Source organism: Lutra lutra, chromosome 7, assembly GCF_902655055.1.
Source record: "Lutra lutra chromosome 7, mLutLut1.2, whole genome shotgun sequence".
In the NCBI taxonomy this organism is placed as follows: Eukaryota; Metazoa; Chordata; class Mammalia; order Carnivora; family Mustelidae; genus Lutra; species Lutra lutra.
This window is the reverse complement of record NC_062284.1, coordinates 80,701,931-80,723,036: the sequence shown is the minus strand read 5'-3', so window position 1 is coordinate 80,723,036 and position 21,106 is coordinate 80,701,931. Positions and strand designations below refer to the sequence as shown.

Sequence of the window (21,106 nt, the reverse complement as noted above, 5' to 3'; positions counted from 1 at the left end):
TCCTCATTCTCTCCCTTCTAGAATGTATTCTTTGCTAAATTCTCCTTTGCCGGCTGCAGCTGCTCTTAGCAGCTTCTTTCTCAACTTTAGCAATATTTCTGTTAAGAAAATAACCTTTTAAGTTACAGTATAATCTAACAATCAACTATCTAGTACTAGATTATCTGTTCTACTGATAAAGATAAAAGCTTAGGATAAAGCAGAGACAAAGTTCTAAAGATCCCAAACCTAAAATGTAGGCAAGAAACCAGCTTCATTCAAGTCTAGGTAGAGAAAGAAGATCATTCTAAGAAGGTTTTTTTCCCCTCCTATTTAGGCCTATTCTTTCTCTATGTCTTGTAGGCTATTTTTCATACTCCCATGAAGTAAATCCTGAAAAATGATATCCATAGTGAAGCAAACAAGAACCTTACCACACCATGTTGTGTTTGTTATAGAGAAATCATCTGTAGAATGTTTCCCTACCATAAAGAACTATTTACAATAATCTATGGAGGCTTAGCTTTTATGGGCCAGTTAAATAAAAATAACTGGTATCCAACACAAAGTTCCTGTCTTTGCTTTGGTTCAGTAAAAATGTTCATTTAAATACACATCCAAATTCCCCTCCCCCAAACGGTCTGTAATACTGCCATCTTGTCATAATAAAATACAAGCCCAATGTATTTTTTTGGTGTGTGAGTATATATACTTGAAAAGAACCGAATGTCAAGATTAGCAGTGATTATCTCTAGGTAATAGGATTATATATTTTGTTTACTTACCAGTTTTCTACATAGTTTGAATTTTTTAATAAGCAATTACTGATTTGTAACAAAAATTATTTCCATTCTTAGCTAGGTGGGAAGACCTACAAAACAATTACACAAGTCAAGAGCTGCTTACCTGTCATTGCCCCGTAACATTTTGGGATCAAAATATCTATAGTCATCAGTTTCCTATTAAAAAAACAAAATAAAACAAAACAGAACTTGATTTCTCTGTAGAAAGTTCCTGTTTGGCTTTGTATATGTTATTTAATTAGGCTATTAATCTGGTAGATTAATTAAATAAATCTGTGTCACCACCACTACTACTAACAGAGCACTTACTACATGTTAAACATTATTCTAAATCCTTTAGATGAAATTACTCACTTAAATCCCCATAACATCTATGAGGTAGTTATTGTTACCTCTGTTTTTATCAGATGGGCAAAGTGGGGTACAGAGAAGTTATCTAAATTTCCTAAGGTCATAACTAGTAAGTATCGGAAGTACAGGATTTGAACCCAAGTAGCCTAGTTTCAATGCCCAAGCTCTTAACCACTGTACTATACTACACTAATATTGCTATACTGTCTTGAAAATATACCCATTTTATAAACCAATATATTTTTATTTTGTTTCTGTTTTAGAATTTTATATGTCCATGATTTTACTGAATACACAGAATAACCTAATACAGGTTCATAATCTCTATTATTTGAAACATTTGGAGTTAGATGTATTCTGGCACTTTGAATTTAAAAAGTTTTTAGTGGTATCATGCATGAACGATACAGTATGACATTCCCAGTTTTGGGAGTGCAGGTATACAAAATCCTTCAGTTTTCAGAACTTTGCAGATTTCTGACATTGTGGATAAGGAGTTATGGAATCTCTCAACTGGAGACTAGCTTCTAAATAGTAAAGGATCTGCAAAGTACTGTTTTACTGCTAGCAGTGTAACCACTCCCTAATCTCTGCCTCCCTCTCCTTCTGCAACAGTCAGCCGAAGCAATCTGTGGCTTGCTGGAGCACAGATGGCTCGATGCAAACCTGACTGATGACAAACCATGCATTGGTTGCCACCACCTAGTACTGTACTCAGTGGGGGACAGTGCCTAACCAATCACAAAACTCTCAGTGCACTCAAGAGTAGCATCAGAACCCTTCAGCACGTTGCTCCAGGAAACCATTACCAACCAGAGTTATAAGACGAAACCCAGGGACACCTGGGTGGCTCAGGTGGTTAAGCGGCTGCCTTCAGCTCAGGTCATGATCCCAGTGTCCTGGGATCGAGTCCCTCATCAGGCTCCTTGCTCGGCAGGGAGCCTGCTTCTCCCTCTGCCTCTGCCTACCACTCTGTCTGCCTGTGCTCACATACTCTCTAACAAATAAATAAAATCTTAAAAAAAAAAAAAAAAAGACAAAACCCATCTGATATTTCTTTAATTCCCTTTTACTTTATCCAGTCAAGACAAATCAAAGGGGAACACCTACTAAGTGGTAAAAATGCATCTAGAATTAGGTTATAGCATTTTCAGGCCTTTGAGATAAGATGCACTGAAGACTACTAGCCAGATGTAACTTAGTCCACTTTGCTAAGCTCTTAAGTATTTTGCTAATCTCTCTTTAATGCCTCCAAATCAAGTTGTCTATCTGGGAACAGGAAAAGGATAAGAGAAAGTGCAGGTAACTGCCTCATCTAGCAGATGGATAAAGAAATGCTTTCAAAGCAGAAAATTTACTCTTTCTAGTTAAAAAATATCTGTCTGTAGTAATGTGTTTTCCGTTATACAGTTAGAGTTACCAGTTAACTAATAAAGGAACTTACATAATCTGGAGAAACATTAGAATAAGAACCATAATTTAGCCATCCATGTGCCTATGACAAATATTGTGGAACACGTGTATGCTGGAATGAGCAGTAAGCAGAAATACAGGAATAGTAGGTTTTTGGTTCCAATTCTGCTATTAAAAATAGTGTGACTTGGGAAAAGTCATTTAATATCTCTTGGTTTCCTCTCCTCCACTGTTTAAATTACTTCTAATGTTTCTTTAAACTCTAAAGCTCTGTGATTCCATGAAAAGCATGTTTCTTGGCCTCATCGATATAGCACGGTGAAAAATATGGCCTGCCCAGCTCTGCCATTTATTAACTTTGTGTCCTTGGGCAAGTTAATTAACTTTATTGTGCAGTTTCCTCACCCATAAAATGAAAATAACAATAAAACGGCATTTTCTCAGGGCGCCTGGGTGGCTCAGTGGGTTAAGCCTCGGCCTTCGGCTAAGTCATGATCTCAGGGTCCTGGGATCGAGTCCCGCATCAGGCTCTCTGCTTGGCAGGGAGCCTGCTTCCTCCTCTCTCTCTACCTCCCTCTTTGCCTACTTGTGATCTCTCTCTATCAAATAAATAAATTAAAAAACAACAACAACCCCCCCCCCAAATAACAAAAAAACCCGGTATTTTTTGTAGAAGGTTCTAATAAAAACTAAATGTGAAAAATGTTTTGAATGGTTCCTGACACATAAAAAGTATGTAATAAAAATGAGCTATTATCTTTATTATTGTCATTATTCATTATCTCAACTTCAAAATTAGGGACAGTAACAAAATATCCTAAATTTCCTTAACCCTGTGTGTATTTGGCATCTAAAATTCTGCATTTATATATATACATATATATATATTTTTTTTTAATATTTTATTTATTTGATAGAGATCACAAGTAGGCAGAGAGGCAGGCAGAGAGAGAGGGAAGAAGCAGGCTCCCTGCTGAGCAGAGAGCCCCATGCAGGGCTCGATTCCAGGACCCCGAGATAATGACCCGAGCCAAAGGCAGAGGCTTTAACCCACTGAGCCACCCAGGCACCCCTGCATTTATATTTTTAATCTTATTAGTGTTTGGGACAGAATCTCCCACAAATTGAAAGTTTATTATGAAGCAGTATTCTCTAAGATAATTAGTTATAAATGTATACTTCTCTCAAGCTTTCAGGCTTTTCAAGAACTACGTCTTTGTATATTCCAGGATGTTTTAAGGAAATCTATTGTTACACTACACTGTATACCATTTTCTCTGTATAAATTCCTAGACTGGAGAATCCAACCCTTTTTAGCTTATCATTCTAGAACATCCTCTCATTCCTTTCATAACTGTAATTTTCCCCCTTGGGGATGTTTTACTACACTCTTTGTTTTCACATGGGCAGATTTTTAAATATGTTTGTTAATTTAATGTTATTATCATGTTTCAACAATTACAAAAAGTGACATATTTATCTCAAGATTCTGTTCCATCTTTCTTAGCATGGGATCTTAAGCCTTGCTGCCAAAATCTCCAGAGACCCAGATCCACCCAAACTAGGGTTCTGATGCTGCCGTTCTTGATTCTAGACTCGTGATAACCACTTTCTAGTCGCCACAATAACAGGATGACCCGTTGTATGAAACGGACTGTGACGACCTTCACCTTCCTTTCTTGAATTGTAAATGGACAGCTTGGAAAGCCAGTAAAGGCTAACAATATTTACCCATTTCTCTATTCATCCAACAATTTCTCCCTCTCAATTTACTTTTCAGCTCAAGACTTCTGTGACATCTGAACACATGCACTATGTACTCCTCTCCTAATTTTCATAAAGTTAAATTGGTCTGGTATTCCTTATACTACACCAGCTGATGCCCACTAGTTCTTTGTCATTTACAGAAGCTTGCTCCTTAGAATATGTTTTACTATATAGAGAATACAATCTGCAATTAATTTCAATGAGAGCTGGCCAGAACAGTCAGAGCAGCTGAGAAAACCAATTCTCATTATCTGTGATAATGGCTAACAAGGCTCTTTGAGAACATGGACTCTTTCCTTAATGTAGTCTGCTGTATGTAGCCCACAATGAACTCAGATTTTACTGCTTTTCATGTACCGAGTTTGATATGTTCATGAACTTATAAGTACACTGTTAGATGCTACTCACAGGATTTGACTTCATCTCCATGAGGTTGTCTAAAATACGAGTAACAGGTAGATTCTGTGGAAGAGATAAGTATTTTGTTAAATATCAGAAGAAAAACTGGAGTTTTTCTCTATTAAAAAAACAGGTGAATCATTCCAGCTAAGTATGCTTACTTTTCCATTAAACACATTCTAAAATTAAGTGTTCTGTGAATGGTGATGTAGATGTAAATACCCCTGGCGCTACTTAAGTTTCCAGAGAAAAAATACAATTCTAAATCAAAAGGTCCTTTTGATGTGAAAGTGTAACCAGGTTTTAATACAAATACAAGTTTGGGATTTTTACGTTGCTGGAATGTTTGCTTTTTAATATGACCAATTGCAAACTTTTGATCAAATAAGAATCCCATTTTTTCCCCTATTTCCTTTGTGCAGGTAGTAAGAGTTTCTTTAGAAACAGAGTAACTTAGAGTTTGAAAATGTATGAGATTAAAGAACCTCAAGAGTCTTTCATTTCTAATGTATATTCTTCTGAGCCAAAAGGATACTTGTGCTCTTTGAAAAATGGGGAAATGGATACATAAATTTTATTGACCATTTTTGTTTTGCCTGGGATAAATTCCAAATTTCCAATGATATACTGCACTGTCTTCTTACAGAAGAAATTCCACTCTGAACATGAAATGTGTAACACTGCTGTTGGCAGAAGACTGACTCTTGACATGCTTTATGCCTTGGGATAAGAAACAGTATTGTGACATTTCAATCTACTTTTGCTGTTATTTTGAACAGAAGACATGAAGTACAGAAACTTTACTATTAGGCTTATTCAAAATGCATTCCTACTGAGATGGTATTCTGCCTACTATGAACTGATATTTCCTTTGCAAACTGTGGAGGATGTTCTATAAAGAATATTTTGTATCTTAGAGACTTCCTACAACAAAGGCGACATTAAATCTGATTATTTAAATAAATGTAGATAAAACATTACTATTTTAACAAGAGTTTTGCTTTCTTTAGGTTATAAAACATTTTATTGTTATTAAAATGGACTACCACTAGAGAAAATGCTGCTTTGGCCAGACAGAAAATATGAATTTTTTTTCTTTCTCTAAATTAGCAAATAAAACCTTTTAATATAATCTTAGCCAAGTAAAATTAAAGCTATTTGATTATTCCCTGATATCTGTGTTGGCCAGAAACTTTTTAATATAAACAAAAGCACCCAAGGTTCAATCTAACTGAATGTACTTCCTGAAATCTATTATCTGGAATTGAACAAAACAGCGTAGCTCAAAATTTTACCCTGTAAGTTTGGTTTCAAATAAAATTGAGTTTGTACATGTAGGAATAAGTCTAAACCATGACTTTCTCTGAAGAATGACAGGGGGCAGATTTACATCTATAAAAATGTTTTATCCCAAAGAAATAACTACAGTTATATATTTGTTCCAAGTAACATTAACAAACGATGAAGTACTTTGCAAAATAAAAGGAGGGAATAATTTTTAAAGACATCTGGAGAAAGAACACATTAAAATTGTAAGATTTTAGTAAAGTCAATTTTATATCAATTTCTCTATTTACTACAGCTCTCCACTGAGCTCCCTGAATTGCACTACTAGATCCGTGCCATGGAGAAAAATTCAGAAAAGATGTTATATAATGATAAAGCTGTAAGAGTCATATTATTTTTATATTTGTGACAATAATTGGAAATTTGAATATATCAACGTGTTACGATAAATCCTCATGGAGTATAAAAATGAGATTTTTCTAAAAGGTACAACTAAATTTTGCTTTGTATTTTATAGCAATACAAAATAGGTATCTGCAATACCTAAAGACAAGCCTGCTAGTGAACAGGTCATTAAATAATGCAAGAAAAACAACTTTCTAGCAGAATAATCCCAAACTTCATGAGCCCAGGGACAGTTCTTCATGTTTTTATCTGGTCTTTATAACCATATAACACCCAAAGAATCATCTACCACTGCTGCACCATAGGATATTCGCATACTACCAGAGGTTTAAGGAAAACTTCAAGTGTAGAGAATGATAAAGGTCCATAATGTTGTTAAAGGCATAAGAGTACTTCAGAAAACAACTTCTGAGATCCTTGTCACCAACTAATGCTCTACCTAGCTTTTGTTCTTTATTTAAATGAAGACTTGAACTGAGTTAATCATTAAATTAATATTTTTGAGAGAGTATTAGCAAGAATGGGGGTGGGGGGTGGGCAGGGAGTGGCAGAGGGAGAGGGAAAGAGAAGAGAGAATCCTAAGCAGGCTCCACACCCAGCATGGAGCCTGAGCCTGACGTGGCACTTCACTTCACAACCCTGAGATCATGACCTAAGCCAAATCAAGAGTCAGACACTTAACCACTAAGCCACCCAGTTAATCATTTAAAAGTTTTTTTTTTGTTTTTATTTTTTCTTGAGAGAGATGGGGATGGGGCAGGGAAGGGCAGAGGAAGGAGAAAGAATCTTAAGAAGGCTCCATGCCCAACCTGATGCAGGGCTCAATTCCAAATCCTGAGATCATAACCTGAGCTAAAATTAAGGGTTGGACACAACTGACTGAGCCATCTAGGTGCCTGCAAAATCAATTTTATATTAGTAATTTATATACAAGACTAATCAACTTTTGAAAAAAACTAAACTGTGGCAGCTAAACACTAACAAAGAGAAAACAACAGAACAAAATTATAAAATTTTCTTCGTTCAACAAATGTTACCTTACTCATCTTTGGAAACAAAAAATTTCTGTAACTCAATAAATGAGGTATAAATGAAATTTATTCAAATAAAAACCACTCCATTAACTGTTTAAAAAAAATGCCCAAGCATAGTTTTCAAGGTTTTTGGAAACTGTTTTAGAAAAGAATATAAAATATTATCATATAGATCAGCAAATAAATCTTCAGTAGTCAAAACCCTTATTACAGGGGGGCCTGGGTGGCTCAGTGGGTTAAGGCCTCTGCCTTCAGCTCAGGTCATGATCTCAGGGTCCTGGGATCGAGCCCCGTATCGGGCTCTCTGCTCAGTGGGGAGCCTGCTTCACCCCCCTCTGTGCCTGCCTCTCTGCCTACTTGAGATCTCTGTCAAATGGAAAAAAAAAGCCTTATTATAGACACAGATTTGAAAGACAAGTCTCATACACATGAAAATCCTAAATTAAAGATCAGTATTTATAAAATCTTCAAATTTCAGATACAAGAACTGGAACTTTTACTTCGAGAAAAAAAATCTATTTCTAAAAAACCCTTACAAGTTTTATGACCATAGTCATGTTGTATGATTTTAGTCACTGGAGAAGTTAAAACAAAAACAATGTTAGTTTTATCTTTGACAGTGTCATTGCTTAAAAGCAAAACTGAAATAAAATATGCAGAGAAATGAAAAAACAATCTAAGAAAAGCAATACAGCTTTATACCCAAAACAGTTAAAATTTTTTTTCCCTTTAGTTCTCCTAGAATTAGCTACTTGTTGCCCTATATTGCCATCTGGTCTATGGTGACTATTTCTAACTCTCCCCTTGCAGCCCTGACCTTAGGATGATATTCTGATGCTGAAGTCAGCATTGAGGCTGGGACAACAGTTGCTGCTTCTGATTATCAAAGCCCTAGACAATGAATACTAGTAATGTGGACTTCCTTGAAGAAAATGCTTACCTTGAAGACCGTATTAGCTAAGTAAAGAATAAGATGAAATGTGTGGACACCAGAAAAACAATGGGAATGAGCAATTATCAGTGATGTAAGGGACAGAAAGCTGTCAGTGAAGTAAAGACAGGAAAAGGGAGGGGGAATAAGATAGATCATCTATTTCCAAAATTTTGAAATTATAAATCAGGGATCTCTGAGTGAATCCAATATCCACATCAGTATCTTACAAATGAGGAAATGATAAAATACATAGTGTGTGTATATATATATAAAATGATACAGTATATATATATTACATATACAAATGATAAAATATATAGTCCTTTCATTTTGCATTTTTATATGAATAAATAATTTTTATATGAATAAAAGCTATAAATGAAATAAAAAGAGCATCTATTGTCTAGTTTTCTATGATGCTTGTAAGAGCTTTGTATACTTTGTTTATTGGGCAAGGTAAGTTTTATGCATCACAAGTATCAGTTACCACATAAAACCACCTGAATGATACTCACAGATTTGGAATTTATTTGTGTAATTGTACAAGAATGTGATGAATAATATAGCACGAAGTTGCATAATTTAGAAGTCTTATTTAATTTTTGCTTATTTGTTAAAATAATCCCTTTTAAAAATGAATAAACTGCAAGCACTGGCAATCAGGTTAAAAAAAGAGTTAAAAGAGTATTACTAGGGGCACCTGGGGGCTCAGTAGGTTAAGCGTCTGCTTTCCACTCAGGTTGTAACACCGGGGGTTCTAGGATCGAGTCCTGCATCGGGCTCCCTGCTCCTTGCTTCTCCCTCTGCCCTTCCCCCAACCCATGCTCTCTCTGTTTCTCTCTCAAATAAATAAAAGCTTTAAAAAATTATTAAACTGAGAAAGCCTACACACATACACACACACATATGCACACACAAAGGTTAGGAAGGATGTAGAGAAACCAGAGCTACAAGTTACTGCCAGTCAGTAAGTATATCCTTTCTGGAGGGCAATTTGGTAATATTTATTAAGAACAATGAGAAATGCTCACCCCTTTGATTCCATTATTCAGCTAGAGGAATTTATCACATGGAAGTAATCAGAGATGAATACTCACCCAGAAAAAAAAAAACTAACATTTAAAAATTAGGCATGTAATCTTCAGTATACTTATTTTTTTCTTTTTTGAAACAGAAGATCATATTAAACTTTATGTTTTTTAATATGGCATTTCTTTTTACTTCACAGTATAAAATGAACTACCCTCTGACCACCCCCAAAATCAATAAATATTTCTCTAATTTGAGCCTGAAGTGTATGTCTTATTAACACACACTTTAAAAAAAGCGACATGGCTCTTCTAGCTGTGGCAGCAGAACATCCTACAGATGGTGATAACTACCAATCATGCCAAATTTTACTATTTCAAAGTAGTTTGTTATTTGCAATGTTAAGAAAAGCAAAGGAATTTGAAGTTACAGATGCCAGTTTGTTTTTATACTAAATGAACTTTAAACAAAACAACTTTTGTGTTAACACAATAAAATACTTAAGCTGATCAGTTCAGACACTTCTTACAAACATTAGTGGACATGCAACATGTGACTCATATGGTAGTAAGTTAAAAAATTGATCATTTTTTTTTTTTTTTTTTTTAAAGATTTTATTTATTTGACAGAGAGAGATCACAAGTAGACGGAGAGGCAGGCAGAGAGAGAGAGAGAGGGAAGCAGGCTTCCCGCTGAGCAGAGAGCCCAATGTGGGACTCGATCCCAGGACCCTGAGATCATGACCTGAGCCGAAGGCAGTGGCTTAACCCACTGAGCCACCCAGGCGCCCCAAAAAATTGATCATTTCAAAGGTTAAGTTTCCTTTCTTAATTTCCATGCTACTTCTATACTACTGTGATTTCCTTGTAAGAGTGACCCGTTAAGAAAAATATGTAAATCTCCTTACACATCAATTTAACTGCATGTGGTTATACAACAGCCACTCTGTCTAGGGAAAGGCTGACAGTGTCTTAGGGGTTGGTGGTTCCCCTTCTGTATCACATAACAAAATCATCTTGTCCATAGTTAATGATAAATTAAGTGGTGTGACAGAGATTATCTCCTTGACAAAACTCTACTCAGGGTCCCCTGAGCTCTCTTTCAATGGGGCCTTGATTTCTGAACCGTGTCCATCTTTGCATAGTCCAATTTAAAAAGAATTCTGTTAAGTTGGCTTAGTGAGAATCTCTCATCTTCAATACCTGATCACCCTAATATCTGATCAGGTTCCTCATCCTCTACCATCTCCCAGGTGATGTCTGATCATTTGGCTTGCCTTTAGCAAAAATCCTGTTGGGTTGGTTTAGCCAGAATCCTCTTTCATCCCTGATGTTTCCTTGTAATTTTATATTCACTGATGCCTAAACTTCCTTGGCTATTAATTTCCACTTTTCCTTGATGGATTTGGAATTGAACCCAATCTTCCTCCTGAGCTGCAAAACCCTACGGAGATGGTCCCAATACCTTTTGCAGATATTGCAATATCTCGAATGTCTTACTATTCTTTAACAAGAGTCATGAGTAATCTTCTCTTTAAAGGTGCTAGGTTAAACTTTAAAATACAATACGTTGGTCTTTAATGTGCCCAACTTCCTATTTGTGCCTTTTGACCTTCTACAAAGAGAGTGAAGAACCTAATTCAGGGAAGTACAATAAACCAGCAAAAGAGTGGAGTAAGTACTTACTAGTAACTCCTTACCCAGAGACAGCTAGACTGGGAGGGAATGACCTGAATTCCTAAGAGGGATAGCAAAGCTCAAAAATATTCCCAAGTAATTATGAAATAATGCAAACTATCTGGAATGTATCCTAAGTAAAGTTTGGAAAGTCATCAGCTTTTTAATTAAATAAAACAAATTAGATTGTTTTCACTGTTCTTCACTAATACTACATGGCTTTTATAATAAAATGTTACCGAAATAAAAAACTGAATACCTACTGTATGCAAAGTGCTATTGAAAATTCAAAGATGGGGAAGGAACTGCTTTTCTTCAAGGATCAAGAAGTAGTAAAACACACATCAATTTTATCTCAATAAAACTATCGGGGGGGGCACCTGGGTGGCTCAGTGGGTTAAAGCCTCTGCCTTCGGCTCGGGTCGTGATCCCAGGGTCCTGGGATCGAGCCCCGCATCGGGCTCTCTGCTCAGCGGGGAGCCTGTCTCCTCCTCTCTCTCTCTCTGCCTGCCTCTCTGCCTACTTGTGATCTCTGTCTGTCAAATAAATAAATAAAATCTTTAAAAAAACAAACAAACAAAAAACCAAACTATCGGGGGGGGGGGAGTAAAAATAATGTCAATACAAAATACTACATGTAAATATTGTAATAAAGGTAAAAAGTATGGAGGAAGTTCAGAGAAAGAAAAGATCTATTTTTTTCTGAAAACAAGTCAATACTTAATATTCACATCTGAATAACTGCTAGTTAACTCTTTTTAAAATCTGTCTTTAAAATCCTTCTCATTATAAATTGAAATATTTACATGTACAATATTATGTCTCAGATTTTCCTTAAACTATCTCAGTAAAAATAAATTAAAAAAATATATATTAGGGAATACAAAACAAGAATGACAGGATGTTGAATACTGAAGCCTGGTGAAGGGTTCAGGAAAGATTGCTATACAATGCATATTTGAAAATTTCCATAATAAAAAGTAAAAAATCCTGTTTGAAAAGAAACCAAATTAATGGTGACTCTGAAGCAGAATATCTATATACTGGAATAAGAAAAATCAAAAGATCATTAAAAAGTGTCTTCTGTATAAAACTAAAACTATTATTACAAAATTAAGTGTAAAATCAAGCTACAGTTTCATTACCCCCAAACATAAATTCTACTTAAAATATTTTATTCTAATTTACACACTTTTAGACTACTAATTCATTCCCTTATTCTCTCAATATATAATAAACCCCTAAATCATAAGCATTAGATAGCAGTTCATTATTCCAAATAGGCTATGTTCATTTCTCAGTTAATGTACTTTCACAAACCTGACAGCAGTTAAAGGAAAATCAAAGTGTCAATAAAGTCCAAATGAAGAAATTAAAAAAAAAAACCTCTAACCTATGTATGTAAAAAGACTGTCATATTCTTAACTATGCCAGAACCAAAGACCCTTTGATTTTACTTTATTCCAAATATTTATAACTTGAATATATCTAGAAAGTTGTTCTAGCTGAACAATCAACCTGTCAACATCTATGTTACCAGAATGGGGGGCACCTGGGTGGCTCAGTCAGTTATGCATCAGCTTTTGGCACAGGTCCTGATCTCCAGGTCCTGGGATAGAGGCCGTATCTGGTTTCCTGCTTCGCAGGGGGTTTGCTTCTCCCTCTCTCTCTCCCCTTTCCCACTGCTCGTTCTCTCCCTCTCAAAGAAATAATAAAATCTTTAAAAATAAAGTTACCAGAATGTTTTCTAGTAAGTGTACTCACTTGCTGTTTCAATACCAGGTTCTTCACTCCTTCCATAACAAACTGTGATCCTGTATTCATGACTCGTGATAAGAGACTAGGGGCAAAAGAAGAAGATCACACTAAGTATAAATTATCTTTCTAATTTGTTCCAGATAAAGTATTGCCAATACACGACCTGCTGATGCTCACTTACTTACCACTTTTATTCTCAGTAAACAGAAGTGACCTTAACATTTTTGCTTCTATAGGTATCACTGCTGTAATTTTATCTAACAATAAAAGTGATAAAATACTCTGATAAAATACTCTAACTAGGGCTCCTGCGTGGCTCAGTCATTCAGTGTCTGCCTTCAGCTCAGGTCAGGATCCCAGGGTCCTAGGATCCAGCCCTGCACTGGGCTCCCTGCTCAGCGGGGAGCCTGCTTCTTTCTCTCTCACTCTCCTTGCTTGTATTCCTTCTCTGTCAAATACATAAATAAAATCTTAAAAAAAAATACTCTGACTAGTCAGTAATGATTCATAAAATCTAAAAAGCTGTCTTCAAATTAAACATTTTAATTGCTTAGTCTTAGCTGTTCAGGCATACCTTGTTTTATCATGCTTCAGTATAATGCACTTTGCAGATAGTGCTTTTTTTGAACAAATTGAAGATTTGTGGAAACTTTGCATGAAACAAGTCTATTGGCACCATTTTTCCATCAGCAGTTGCTCACATCATGGCCCTGTGTCACATTTTGGTTACTCTCACAATATGTCAAACTTTTTCATTATTACTATATTGGCTATGGTGATCTGTGATCAGTGGTCTTTGATGTTACTACTCAAACTGATTAGGGGTGCCACAATCCTCAGCCATGTAAGAAAGCAAACTTAACTGACAAATGCAGGGTATGTTCTGAATGTTCTATCTACTGTCTATTCCCTTCTCTCTCTTCCTCTCCTTGGGCCTTCCTGTTCCCTGACACACAATATTAAAATTAGGTGAATTAATAGCCCTATAATGGCCTCTAAGTGTTCAGGTGAAAGGAAGAATCACATGTCTTTCACTTTCACTTTAATTTTTGATGTCTGATCTTATTTATTTGTTACTCTCGGACAATCTCTTTTCACTGGACTCAGAGGTAGAAGCTTAGAGGACAGCCTCTGCCTCTTGGCAATCTGGTCCTGGTGTTTTCCTTGGCCTCCTTCATTCTCTTGGCAAAAACTTTAGCATATTCTGCAGCTTCTTCCTTACTTTTCTTAGTATGCTGTCTCTGCAGAGCAATATGCTGACGTTTGTGTTGGAGGACACGCGGAGAAACAAGATGTTGAATCTTGGATGCTTTGATTTCTGGTTTCTTACCTTCTTTGTTGAGGGCATTTCTTACAACACAGATGGACACCACCTTTACAGAGACTAAAAAGTTTACAGGTTCTGCTAGCTCATTTGGGCCCCAAGCAATGAGTACCAGTAGTATCAGTGAGTCCAGGTACAACCCTAGGAACATCCCTTCCCCGCTCTTTTCTCACAATGACCAAGTTGAGAACACTGAGATTGGCATCCACAAAGCAACCCCAGGCAGATTTATGCTTTCTTTCTTCAGTCCTCCTTGGTCTTTCTCCAGTCTTCATAAATTCTGTTGATAAAGCAGTGGCTAGGGTTTGCAGGACTGACCCCAATTTTCTATTCCAGGTAAAATGCTATCAAGCCATATGCACTGCTACAAAAAAACTGTGAAGGAAGAGTCCATCAACGCAACAAACCTTACTGTAATCTTACGGTAAGAAACTGCCACAGTCACTGCAACCTTCAGGAACCACCACCCTGATAAGTCAGCAACCGTCAACATCAAGGCAAGACTCTCCACCATCAAAAAGATTATGACTCAATAAAAACTCAGAGGATGGTTAACATATTTTAGCAATTAGTTGTTTTTAAATTAGGTATATACATTTTTTGACAATATGCTGCTACACCTTTAATTGACTACAGTATTGTGCAAACATAAATAACCTGCATGCATGGGAAACCAAAAAATTAATTTTGAGTTGCTTTACGGCGATAATCACTTTATTGCAGTGGTCTGGAACTTAACGCACAATATCTCTGAAGTACGCCTATAGTTTTTAGGCAAATTATAATTTGAAGAGAATTCCCTGCTTTCTTGATTGACTTAATACTAAAATAATAAAATTAAAGATAATAAATAACTTGTTTTAGGAATTCAAAACACACTAACAAGCTGAAAATATATATGAGTGTAAGTATTATATGAGTAGGTCAAAAGTTACTATTTTCTCTACATCACAGAAGCTAGACCAGTCCTGTTTATATGATCTCCCCACAATACATAACATCTATGATATAAAAATGTGAAGCACAACATAACTCAATTCTGAAGCAATGTTTATTGTCTGAATTTTTAACAACAAAAATAACACCAAAAAATGACGTGCCACATTGGGTTTACATTTGTGGCTTAACCTCTCACTGAATCAAAGGATGCTTTGTGGGATGGAATGGTATTCCTGTATTATGATTATCAGAAGGCTAGGGATATCCTTCAAATCAAGATTTTCCTAGAACACATTTTATTAAAATTCTCAAGTATGAAATCCATAAGAAACCTAATAGGCTTTTAATATTTAGTTAAAATTTTATGACATGAAACTGGAAAATCTATTAAAAAAGATGAGAGTAATTTTCCAAATAAATTTCCTTTTCCTTTACTCCTCTCTGAAATGAAGACCTGGATAAGATGGAAAATCCTTCTTTAATAGAAATAAGAGAAAGTAATCTTTGTTTGAATAAGAGTTCAGAGACAGTTCCCTGGTACCAGGAAACTTGAGTGCTAACCTACACAGCACTGCACGAAGGTGAGACTAGCTGCATTAATTTTGTCAAAGCACTTAAAAGGCCCTGCCTTAGGCTGAGTGTTTTTGCTTTTTGCAAATTGTTTCATTAAAACCTGAAGCTCAGGGTGGGGCTAGAATAAGACTTTTCCCCTGGGCTACACACTTTTCTTCTAAATTCTAAAAATTAAGGAATTTGAAATAAGTATGGTATAAAAAAAAAGAGTAGTGGGAATTACCTTGTTCAGCTACTTTGAAAATCATGCATACTATAGGATGTTCTGGAATCAGAAGTCAGACCCACCTCTGGGGACTTCCTCTTTTTATTTACCAACATGCCCAGATCTATCCTGAAGCTAAGTCTAGAATGCCAAGCTCCAAATCTATATTTACTTATCAACGCTGATTTAAGAATAGCTTTAACCTTCATATAACTTCTGAAAATGGAAAATGTAATTTTTTAAAAAAGATTTTATTTATTTGACAGACAGAGATCACAAGTAGGCAGAGAGGCAGGCAGAGAGATAGGGGGAAGCAGGCTCTCTGCTCAGCAGGGAGCCTGATTTGGGGCTCGATCCAGGAACCCTGGGATCATGACCTGAGCCGAAGGCAGAGGCTTAACCCACTGAGCCACCCAGGCGCCCCTGAAAAATATAACGTTTTAAGAAGGCAGCAGGAGAAGCCAATATCTCATACCATGTAAAATATATTAACTTACATTTAAAAATGAGAATTTAAACTTAAGGAAGGCAAAAGCATGTTGACATTCATAGCACAGTGAAAACATTCTGAATTCGAAGTGTCAGTGTGTTTCTGGGTGCCTGCGTGGCTCAGTTGGTTAAGTGTCTCTTTGTTTCAGCTTAGGCGCCCTGCTCATCAGAGAGTCTGCTTGAAGATTCTCTCCCACTGCCTTTCCCCCATCGCTCACTCCCTCTTTCTCTCTAAAGTAAATAAATCATTAAAAAAAAAATTAAAAAAACACCCCAACCTCCCCCCACCCAAAAACAAAGTGTCAGTGTATTTTGAAGGCACGTGAGTCTAATTATGATCTGCAGTACCAGACTTATTCAATCAGAATTATTAAAAATACTTACCCCATTGGTTTCGTGGTAGTGTTACCATAGCTGGTAGGAGCTGAGGCCATCTTGGCAAAAGCTCTGTGAAATAAGAAAGTTATATTAAAAAGTTGATTATCAGAGCTAACATTCAGCATCACAAAATTGAAAACTCTATTGGCTGTAACTTTTACTATGCAGACATTTTCTGAAAATAGCAATAATTTTTCAATACACTGTTTCAGTACAATTAGCACTGGAACAAGTACATAAATACCCTTTATATGATTTTTAATCACATAAAATGATACCCAAGTACAGTACAATTAGTGCTGAAACACTGAGATCCTTAAAAAAAAACACAAATGCATTTATTTTCTAAACTTCAAGATTTTTTTCCTATTATTATAAACTTATCATTAACATGAAACAGACTTGCTGCCTTAAAAGAATAATCATGTACTGATTAAATCTCTTTATTGTTCCCCACATTCCATACTTCCTCATCCTCAGACATATATTTTGCTCATGCTGTCCTTTGAGGGGAATAAACTGACTGCTTTCTTCTCCCACAGAAATTATGCATTTCCTTTTAATACTCAGCTCAAAACCACTTCCTTCATTAACACTATTCTATTTCTACTACCCGATGATTTTTCCTTTTAAGAGTTATATTCTACAACACACACTTTTATACTCAATTACATACATTTATTTTCAAATCTTTCTAAATGTCCAGAATCTACTTAACTAAACTACAGAACTCTGAGGGCTGGGCAAAAAGATGGCACTTAGATGTGTTTTTAAAAATACTTCCCTTCTGAAAATATGTTTACTGTGGAGAATCCAGAAAACAGAATGGTCCCAAAAGAAGCTTACCACTTTGAGGATCACTATTAGGATTTTTGTGTATATTCTTCTAATTCTTGGATATATGTATATTAACATATAGACTTTCAAAAATAAAATATTATAAATACTGTTCTATAACATTTTAACAGCATACCATAAATATTTTTATGCGACTCAATATTCTCTTGTAATAATTCCTAATTATTTCAACTGTTTTTGTAAAAGAAGAAAAGTCTGTTTAAATATAAGAAAACTTCATGAGAGTAAAAAAGGAATGAGAATCACTATGATGTGATAGTTGAGATGCTAAAAATACTCTTTCAATCTGGACAAAATTTGCTGATAATACCATTAGAGAAATCCCAAACACAAAAATCATACTCTTGTTCAGAAAGGAGGATGTGAATCAAATGTTTTCAGAAGTAGATGAGAATTTCTGCCCTCAACCAATATCTATTTTTCACTAGAATTAACTGAATCTATACAATAAAGAAGGGTTAAATATATAATGGTACACTTTAGGGCTGAACATCATGCAAACACTAAATACCACCACTGCAGAAAATTTAAAAAAACACTACTTAAGAAAACAAATTGGTAAAATGAAAGTTAATGAAAAACTAGAATACAAAACTGTATCTATAATAATGATTTCCAAGTCTTAAAAAAACATGTAATTTGCATATAAAAAGATATACACTAATGTTTAGTTGTAGGCTCTAGATGATGAGATTACAGGTAAATTTTTACTTTATACCGGAGTTTTCTAAAATTTTCTTTGAAGAAGTGGTGTTACTCATAATTAGAAAAAATAACCTGTTAGAAATTACATATTTTATAACTATATAAAATGATGCCCAAGGCTGGCTTTCCTCTTTTTTTTTTTTTTTTAAGATTTTATTTATTTATTTGACAGAGAGAGATCACAAGTAGACGGAGAGGCAGGCAGAGAGAGAGAGAGAGGGAAGCAGGCTTCTTGCTGAGCAGAGAGCCCGATGTGGGACTCGATCCCAGGACCCTGAGATCATGACCTGAGCCGAAAGCAGCGGCTTAACCCACTGAGCCACCCAGGCGCCCCAGGCTTTCCTCTTATTAACAACAAATGTTTGATTAAGGAGTTCCAGACAAATCGTAATATAAAAACGCAGTTTACAGTTTGTCTTTTTAAAAAGACATTTGTTGTATGTTTTTCTTATTGCCAAGAACACAGTCAAATAAAAAGAAATTTGAAAAAGCAGGGGTGCCTGGCTGGCTTAGCCAGTACAACATGTGACTCTTGCTTGAGTTTGGAGTCATGAGTTTGAGCCCCACACTGGGGGCAGAGATTACTTAAAAAAAAAAGGTGGGGGGAGTGCCTGGCTGACCCTCCAATCCTCCAGTCAGTGGACTGTGTGATTCTTGATCCCTGGGTTCTAAGTTTGAGTCCATGTTCAGTGTAGACATTACTTAAAAATAAAATCTTAAAAAAAAATCCGAAAAAGCAAACAAAAGTATAGATAATAAAAAGCACTCAAACTAAAAAACTCAGAGATAACCCCTGATAACAACTTGGCACATTTCTTAATACAGTTCAGCTTGGAAAGTATATTAAATCTTGTAGTTTTAATTAACTTAAGAAATATTGTGAGGTAAAGTTTGTTGTAGACAATTTGAAAAATAAAGCACACAAAAATTTAAAAATTCTACTACTTTGAATTACCCACTATTAACATTTTAATGTATGTCATTTCAGCTATGTAATGATATGTATATGTTCATACATACATACAAACACAGAGATGCATGGATAGAGAGCATACTGTAAAAATTGTCATCTAAGTTTTAGCTCAAATACCACCTACTCAGAGACTTTCCTGATCTCCTTGACAAATTTAACTCTCACCCCCAAGTTAAGATCTTATCACTTGCACTCGTATGTGGAATTTAAGAAACAAAACTGAAACTGATGAACATAGGGGAAGGGAAGGAAAAATAGAATAAAAACAGAGAGGGTGGCAAACCATAAAAAGCTCTTAAGTACAGAGAAAAACCGAGGGTTGCTGGAGGGGAGGTAGGTAGGAGGATGGAATAATTAGGTGGTGGGCATTAAGGAAGGCACTTGATGTTATAAGTGGGTGTTAATGATGAATCACTAAATTCTACCCCAGAAACTTAATACACTAAAAGTTAACTAATTTGAATTTAAATAAAATCTAAAAAAAAAGAAAAATCTTATCACTTGCTGTTATTTTTATATCACTTAGTATGGTTTAATATTATTCTGTTCATTTTTCACTTATTGGTTGATTTATTGCTCCCTCCATGTAAATTCAGTGAGCATAGGGGCTTTCCACATGTTCACAATTGTATTTCCAATGTCTAGAAGAATCCCTAGGCATCGAGAAGAAGAAATCAATGAACAGTGTTGTAAACTATTTTTTTACTTTGTCATATAACATACACATTTTCCAGTGTTATTAAATAAGTCTTCTACAACATGATTTTTTTTTTAAAGATTTTATTTATTTATTTGACAGAGAGAAATCACAAGTAAGCAGAAAGGCAGGCAGAGAGAGAGGAGGAAGCAGGCTCCCTGCTGAGCAGAAAGCCCCATGAGGGGCTCGAACCCAGGACCTGGGATCATGACTTGAGCCGAAGGCAGTGGCCTAACCCACTGAGCCACCCAGGCGCCCCTACAACATGATTTTTAATTTTCAATTGTATTCTATCTTTTGGAAATGCCTATTGTAGGACATTTAGGTTGGTTGCTTCTAAGATTTTACAACACCAATTACTTCCTTGGGATAAATCCTTAGGAGCAGAAGTGTGCTGTCAAAGATTTTTTTAAAACAATTATTTTTAGAGGGCTAACAGGATGGCAGAGGAGTAACCTAAATTTCGTCTGGTCCCAGCAACTCACCTAGTTATCAAACCATTTGAATACCTACGAACTCAACAGATCAAAGAAAAGAATAGCAGCAACACTATGAACAGAAAAGCAACCACTTTTTGGAAGGTAGGATATGAGAAGTGAATCCAAGGCGATATACTGGAATATAGACCATGGGGGGTGGGGGGAGCTCTGTCAGCTGGCTCCTGGCAACTGATAGAGCAGCAGAACACAATGCACAAAACTGGAACTTTTAAAAGTCTGGTTGACTGAGGGAGTGTCACTCCAGTGGCTAAGTGGGGGGTAGAGCCCTCACTGGCACACTGGTCTCAGGACCCTCAGGGTCACAGAAAGACTGAGGGTGCCTGAGTGTGGCAGAGCTCCCAGGTATCAGAGCAGGGAAGCCGGCTGCGAAAACAGAGCCAAGGAGTGGGCTCTTGGTTTGAGATTGCCATAAACCAGATCCACAGCACAGGTGGGCCACTGCTCTTTAAGCAGGGACCCAACAAGCAGCAAATCCAGGGAGACTCCCCAACCTCCCCCTGGGAGGAGTGGCATGGGAGCACACTAGAGGAATCTGCTGGGTTTGGAGATTCCAAATGGGGCCCTGTGCTAAAGATGGAAATGTTCAGTCATAGGCCAGGTGAGCAAGGAGTGTGGCCCGAGACCAGGGAG

The 21,106-nt window shown here is 36.2% G+C and overlaps 1 protein-coding gene across 1 annotated transcript in view; it reads right to left on the bottom strand.

The window, feature by feature from the left end:
* SCFD1 (sec1 family domain containing 1) overlaps positions 1-21,106 on the bottom strand; it is a 107,325-nt gene that overhangs the window by 13,757 nt on the left and 72,462 nt on the right. The window contains exons 18-21 of the mRNA XM_047737274.1: positions 16,750-16,812; positions 12,842-12,917; positions 4,722-4,775; positions 886-938 (exon numbers count right to left, since the gene is read on the bottom strand). Of these exons, the coding sequence (XP_047593230.1) occupies positions 886-938; positions 4,722-4,775; positions 12,842-12,917; positions 16,750-16,812 (246 nt within the window). The remainder of the gene's footprint in view (positions 1-885; positions 939-4,721; positions 4,776-12,841; positions 12,918-16,749; positions 16,813-21,106) is intronic.